Here is a 6982-nt window from a genome sequence, read left to right on the forward strand (position 1 = left end):
CCAGGGTGACACTATCCCATCTCATCCCATCCCTGCAGGCAGACCTGGGACTCTGCAAGACCCTGGCATTGACCACATCCCCCTCACGTGACAGTTCCTGACCAACCCCACAGATGTGGTGGGGACAGGAGGAGGACTAAAATCAAGTATTCCCACCTGGACCCCCCTCCCCACGGGCTTAAAGGCACAAACAAGGACCATGGATGGGAGGGAATTTCTGAAACAACTTTTATTGTAGAAAAATCTTGTGTCTGTCCCAAAGGAGCAAAGGGAGCTGGAGTCACCCAACCCTAAGCCAGGGCACCCTGAGTGCTCCCTCTGCTCTGGGGTGGGTCACCCCACCTTTGGACCAGCAGCTTGAGTGTCTGTTGGGGAAATAAGAGACAAACAGAGGCATGAGACACCAGCTTTGCTCCGGTTTGGCACACGAATCATTCCTCACGCTCTGCTGCTGACACACATGTTCCCATTTGCCACCACAAGCGATACTTCCCCTTAGTGAGCTGGCATGGGGATGACGTGCTCTCCCAAAATATCCACCAGTAAGGCAGTGCCCACAGCTGCTGCATTCCCCCTGGGTCTGACCCCGCCCCAAATTCACCATCCAGGCTGCAAGCAGCAATTGCTCCCTGTGTAAGGCCCGGGGCTGGGTGTCACCAGCTCCCCGAGGCGTGCGGAGCTGCTGCTGATGTTAAGGAAGGGCTGCAGTCACTGATATTTTCATTACAAACCACATCCTGCTGGAGCAGAGGGATCTGTCAGAGCTCAGCCAACCTCAGCCTTGTGCCAGGCCAGGAGGGGAAGTCGGTAGCAGGCTCTCCATTGTGGAACACCCACACAGGCACTCAGGCAGGCGAGATCCCATCAAAATCCTCCTCCGAGAGTTGTCAATGCGTGATCCCACTGTAAGAGCATCAAGAGGCCCCAGCAGAGCCAGAGCAGCGGTCGATTCCCAGGAGGCCTCAGTGAGTGAGCGGTTTGTAGTTCGCTTGTGCTGAGTGGAGCACCCCACACCCACACGGGGGCACGGCTGGAGGATGCAGCCTTGTGGTGCCTGTTTCACCATCACAGAGCAGCACTGGTGTCCCTTGGTGCCAAGCCCTCGTTGGCACCACCAGCAGGTGTCCATCACCACCTCGGCCAGGTCTGCACACCCTGGGGTGAGGAGGGGATTGGGCCAGCACCAAGGATGACCACATCCACCCTGCCCCTGGTCCTGCTAGGTTCCCAGGCTTCCGCCACCGCTCAGGGCCGGGGGCCACGCTGCCTCTGCTGCCAGTCCTGCCGCAGCCGGGCCATCTCCCGGCTGTACTGCTCGTGGAGCCGGCAGAAGGTGGACGGGCTCTCTGCCACGGCCGCCCCGGCGCTCGCAGCCTCGCCGTTCGACACCCGCCTGCGCGGCGGCAGCGGCGGCGGCCGCGGGCTCTCCTCCTCGTCGTGCCCACCACAGCCAGAGGTGTCGGGTGCCTGGTCCGCTCCCAGCACGTTGTTCCACACCGCACAGCCGTTCTCCTTCGGCAGGATGGCAGGCAGAGCCGGCAGCCGCTCCCGGGACTGCTCCAGCCCCGACGGCTTCGGCTTCCAAGGGCCGGGAGGCTCCTGGGAGCCCCCACATCCCCCAGCCAGACCCTGGCGCATTTCCTGCAGCTGCTTCTCCAGCTCCCGCACCACCAGCCGCATGTAGTCAAAGCTGGCTCGGGACAGCGACTTCACCCATGACTCCATGGCCGCCTGGCTCTCCGCTGCCAGCACGTAGGTGCGGGACTTGGTGCCGCCGAAGCGGATGGCGAAGGTGAACCCCTCGGCTGAATCGCAGAGCTCCACGTTGCAGCCCTCCAGCACGATGACGCCCACCGGCTCCCGGCTGTCGCGTTCCTCGAAGTAGAAGAGCATGTTGCCCTTGAGCACGAACCAGCGGCGGTGATAGGCCGTGTGCCGCTCGCCACGCTTGTAGAGGAAGCCGGCGTTGTCGGCCGGGGAGTCGCAGGTGGCATAGAAGGCCAAGCTCCGCTCGTTCAGCTTCATGGCTCCGCGCCCTGCGGGGACAGAGGGTGCTCAGCGCTGCGCGTTAATTGCATGGAAATGAACCATCGGCTTTTTGTTCCTGCTGGCAGCAGCGCTGGCGCCCAGGAAATGGAGCCGGTGAATAAACAACGCCGGGATAGTTGGGATAAGCCCGCTCCCAGACAAGGTGCTGAGTCCAGCGGATGCCGGGTGGCCTGTGGCTCCCCAGGGCTCACTGGGGACGAGGTTCCCCTCCCCAGCAAAGTGTTTTCCCACTGAGGAGCCCCAGGCAGGGCTTATCCGGTGCCCCACGTCACCTGGCACAGGTGACCTTCCCGCCGGCGCCGTGTTTTCCGTGTCGCGCCGCTCCTCCCCACGGCGCACAGGGAGGGTTTTGGCCGGCTCCGTGGATCCGGCTGCCGCTCCAGAGAACCGTGGCCACAAACCCTGCCACCCAGGCAAGGCCACCGCTCCTCTTGTCCCCTAATCGCTAGTGGCCTCGCCGTGCCAGGCTTCCCACCCACCTGGACTCTACCTTCGGTCTGCGGCGGTCACCAGCATCAAGGACACGCTCGTGGCCGTGGTGGCCGCGGGAGCGCTGGATTCGGGGTCAGATGATGTGAGGGGGCTTTGGGGCCCCGCTCCTGCACGGTCACCTTTGTCCTCGGCTCACACCGCCCCGGCCCGGCCCGGCCCCGCGGGCGGAGCGCTGCTCCCGCCCGCCTCCGCCACCGCCCATCCCCGCGGCCGCGGCCGGGAGGGAGGAGCTGGAAAAGCGCTCCGGAGCTCGGCCCCGGAGCTGGGAGCTCCTGGCTCGGCCCAAAGCCCGCGGCAGGTCACAGCTCCGGGCACCGGGACTGAGGGCCAGGCAGAACCGGGAAGAGCGAGGGTGGAATGGGGGGAGAGATGAGGACACGCGTTGGGGGATGCAGGGGAAGTGCACATCCCGGGATGAATGTATGGATGTACACAGGGATGTGCACATGGACGTACTCATGTGTGGGAAACCCAGGAATGTAATGCTGAAAGTGGCTGCACAACGTTGAATTTTTGATCACATTTTGGAGGCAAAGGATTTGGGATTCTGGGAGCATCTGGCAGGGAACAGACAGAGGTTGGTGGATAAGGTGGACAACACAAGCCCCACAAAGAGGGTTGGTGGCAGGACATAGCTGGTCCTGAGTGGGTAGGAGATGCTGCAGGGGACCAGGCTGCAAGTCCTGGCTGCTCTCCTGACCTTGCAGCCATATCCTTGGGCCACAGCCAAGTGTGGGAGGGTCTCAGTGCAGAGGGACGGAAGGAGTTGAGTGGGGACAAGCCTCCAGTCTGACTTCTGCTCTTGGCTGGCCTTCCAGGCTCACAGGACCACTCTGGCAGTGCCACTGTCCTCACCATGCCACAGCAAATACCGGCGTCAAGGATTTGCTCTCCTTATCTCTGTCCCTTTCCTCCAGTTTCTTCATCCCCCTGCTCTGCTCCACAGCCATGCGTGTACTTTAGCAATCAAGGCACTGGCAACCATTTTAGAGGTCCCCATCGCAGAAATCCTGCTGTCCCTGACCTCTGCCATAGGTTGTAGTCCACTCCCTGCCCGTAGAGGCCCCCAGTTTCCTGCACAGCTGCTCAGGACTTGGCAATTTTCTGCTTGTGTCAGAGGTTTTCAGTTCACCGAGGGTTTTCCCTATCACCTCCAGACTTTCACTTTCAGGGTATAAAAAAGGATTCAAAGCAGCACTAAAACCATCTGGGCTTTATCTTCCCTCCCGAGCAGAGCAGCTCTGTTGAAGGTCGCTGGTGGGAAGTCTCAGGTCTCTGCACCACTTATCTCCCTGCCTTGCTGAGAGATGCCTTTCCGTGAGGCACGATTAGAAGGGGAAGGACCATGGGGAGAAGCAATATCTTTATTAGAGCAGCTGGGGTGATTGGAAAAAGGCAGCAGCACTCCCAGCTCTGCTTTCCTTTCCTGGGACTCCAAAGCCACGTTTTCCTCTTGCAGCCTCACCAGCCACTTCAGCAGAGGTGCTGCTCTGGAAAATCACCTCAATTCCTCAGAAACACAGACAAAATTCCCCTGTGGATTTTTGCTTCCCTTTGGGTCTCTCTCGGGACAGTCGCGTGCTGCTGCACAAGCTCCAGGACTTCCCCTTCTGAGCGGCTCCATATTTTCCCTGTCGCCCCCCAGCATCCGCCCAGCAAGGAGACCAGACCCCGTGCCTCAGTTTCCCCTGTCAAGTTTTGATGGGAAAATGAACTCCCATGTTAAGCTTGCCCGACAGCAGAGGAAAGGGAGAAGAAAAGGGTCTGAAAGGAGCTGAGGGGGTGCCAGGAGCATTTCTGGACGTGGGATGCCCTTGGCTTCTGCTTCCTGCTGCTCCCATGACCGGTGAGTTGGTGCGGTTACACAGCGGCGGGTGCTGGACGGCTCAGCGAGGTGAGTGGGAGCTTTGAGTCACTCCCAGTGCCGGGAATCGTGGGGTGCTGGGGGTGCCGGGGGGTCTCGGATAGCTGGCGCTGTGCGTGTGCCAGGCCGGCACACAGAGGAGAAGGAGTGCGGGTCTTCAAAACGACCGGCAGAGAATCATCCCGCAGGGACCGCAGGTGGATCCCAAGCTGTGCCTTGGGGTTCAAGGCGAACAAGTCGTGACTGTCACAGAAACGCGGGCGTGGGGGGGGCGCGACACTCCCCGGCGCCTTTCGGGGTGCGGGACCTGCCCCGCTCCGCTCCCACGCGGGGTTCCCCGTCCCACGCCGTCTGCAGCCTGGCAGCCGGGGATCGGGGTGCGCTGTCCCCGGGCCCCTCCGCCCCACTCCGGGACAGGCGGAGCCGGGCGGGGAAGGGCCGGAGGCGGCGGCTGCAGCGCGGGGAAGGGCCGGGAGAGGGCGGCGGGAGCCCGGCCACGGCGGCCGGAGCGCTGCGGGGCTCGGCGGGTACGCGGGGGCAGCCAGCCTCGGGGCACCGCCTCCGTCACTCCCTCCATCCCATTCCCTCACCACCCTCTCCATAACCACCCCAATCATCCCTAAATCACCACCTCCATTACCACCTCCATCCCCACCCAGCCCTCGGAAGGGGCACGTAAAAGCCAGGCTAAGATTTTGGGGGCCATTTCCAGCTCAGCACACAGCCTCACAGCCAAGCATTTCCACGTGTTGTCATCCCCAGGTCCCCTCCGGGTCGGACACTTGGGGCGGACACTACCTCAGTGTGGGATGGCAGAGGTCACCTGAAACCCATCACATCCCACCTTTAGAAATGCAAATGAGCCACTTCCAAACCACCCCACCCATCCTGAAAACAGAATGGGCCAGAGCAGAGGAATTAGTGGGAAGCGGGAAGGACGGCTGGGAGCCAGTAAAGGGTTTTACAGGAGAAGAAAGCAGCAATGGTTAAAAGCTGAGGGCAGCACAGAGCGGAAGGGAAGCAGCAGCGTCTGAGTGAGTGAGTGAGTGTGTTTGAGAGCATCTGCGCAGCTCCACACACACAAACAAAAAATAAAAAAGCAGAAGTCAGGGGTAGTGAATTAGCAGTTGGGGACTAAGAAAATCCATACAGGAAGCAAAACAAAAGAGAAATCTCAGGCCACTGGGGCTGAGGACGCTGAGAGGGCGCTTCTGACATAGATGAAGTTGATAAAGAAAAGTACGATCGCTGGGAGCTGGGACAGCCGCCCGCGGGAAGCGGGGCAGGCAGCCGGATCCGCCGGCCGCTCCTGCGTTCTCAGGAAAAGAGCCAGAAGGTGCAATTATGCATAAAGCAACGGCAGGAGGAATTAAAAAGCAGATTTTAAGGTAAGATTTTATCACTTCAGCTGCTCCCAGCCGCTTCCCTGTGGGGTTTGGGAAGGGCTGGTTGGATGCAGAGTCACCCGGATCCCTGGAGCAGGCAATGCCCGAAAGGGCTGTGGGGTTATGGCTCAGATCGGATCCAGGGGGGTTGCTGAGGCTGGAGGAGGGGCAGCAGGGCTGCGTCCAAACCGGCTGTGGTCCAGGGGTGGCACAGCACCCGCAGGGAGTTGGCATTTCAGTCTTTTCTTCGCTGGAAGATGGGTTGGGAATGGACGGAGTGAACAACTGAGGCGTATTTAAAGCACCACTGAGGATGGACCCCACTGGGGGTGACACAGATGTTCACAAACAGCTCAGTGACTCTCAGCCCACTCTCCAAGGGCAAATTCCTGCAGCTTCCACCTTCCCAACGCACACAAATCCATTGTGTGGTGTCTGTAAAATCCCAGCTGCCACATCCCTGGTTTTCCTTGGCTTGGCATGCTGGGTGGGCACGAGACCCTGGGCACCACCACGGCTACTCTGCCATGACTTTTGCCTGCCCAGGGTGAGTGGGGATCTGTCCCTCTGTCCCTGGCACTGCTGCCATTCCGGACAAGGCTTCGTAGGAGCTCTTGGCACAACCAGTAACACGAGTGGGGAATGCCAATGGGCCAGACGTGACGGTACAGACCACGGCCCAGCCCTCTACTGGAAAAAGGTGCAGTGGAAGTTTATTTTCCTCCATTTCTCATGGCAGAGTGGGCGGCTGCAGCTCTGCCGTGGGGCCCCTGCTCCCCTGGGACGAGATGGCAGCAGGATGGCACCAGGATGGCTGAGCCTGACCCGTGTCCACCCACACCAGTCCCCAGTCCTGCTTGGGACCAAAGGGACACTGTGATCACTCTGTCACGGCTGAAGCCCTCGCCCACGGTGTGGGACAACTGTGGGCCCTGTGTCCTGATCCGCTTCGGTTGGACGTGGGCAGCAGCCTGCGGCGCCTTTCGCCACAAGATAGTTTGGAAAATTATGAGAAATGGGGTTTGAGACAGCATCTGGCCCACTGCTGCCACCGCAGAGGTCCCTTGGGTCCCAGCCCGCGGAGCCGGGGGAAGACGCGGCCAAGCAGGAACAGGAAAGCGCGGTGTTTTCCTCCCGAGCCTCCCACAGACCTCACGCTCGGGCTCCCTCCCGACTCCTGTGGGGATGGGGC

At 60.8% G+C, this 6982-nt stretch overlaps 1 protein-coding gene across 2 annotated transcripts; it reads right to left on the reverse strand.

Moving 5' to 3' along the window:
- Window positions 1-263: 263 nt before the first annotated feature.
- On the reverse strand, window positions 264-2678 carry PHETA1 (PH domain containing endocytic trafficking adaptor 1). 2 transcript variants are annotated; one of them, XM_082293788.1, is made up of 2 exons: window positions 2540-2678; window positions 264-2036 (listed from the first exon to the last, which is right to left on the reverse strand). In XM_082293788.1, exon 2 carries the CDS (start codon window positions 2023-2025, stop codon window positions 1246-1248), a length of 780 nt encoding a protein of 259 aa, XP_082149914.1. In that variant the 5' UTR covers window positions 2026-2036; window positions 2540-2678; the 3' UTR covers window positions 264-1245. The 2 variants fall into 2 exon arrangements, with proteins under 2 accessions (XP_082149914.1, XP_082149915.1); XM_082293789.1 differs by having other exon boundaries at window positions 2529-2648.
- Between the last annotated feature and the right edge of the window lie 4304 nt (window positions 2679-6982).

This window comes from Coloeus monedula (genome assembly GCF_965178545.1).
Source record: "Coloeus monedula genome assembly, chromosome: 18".
Taxonomy (NCBI): domain Eukaryota; kingdom Metazoa; phylum Chordata; class Aves; order Passeriformes; family Corvidae; genus Coloeus; species Coloeus monedula.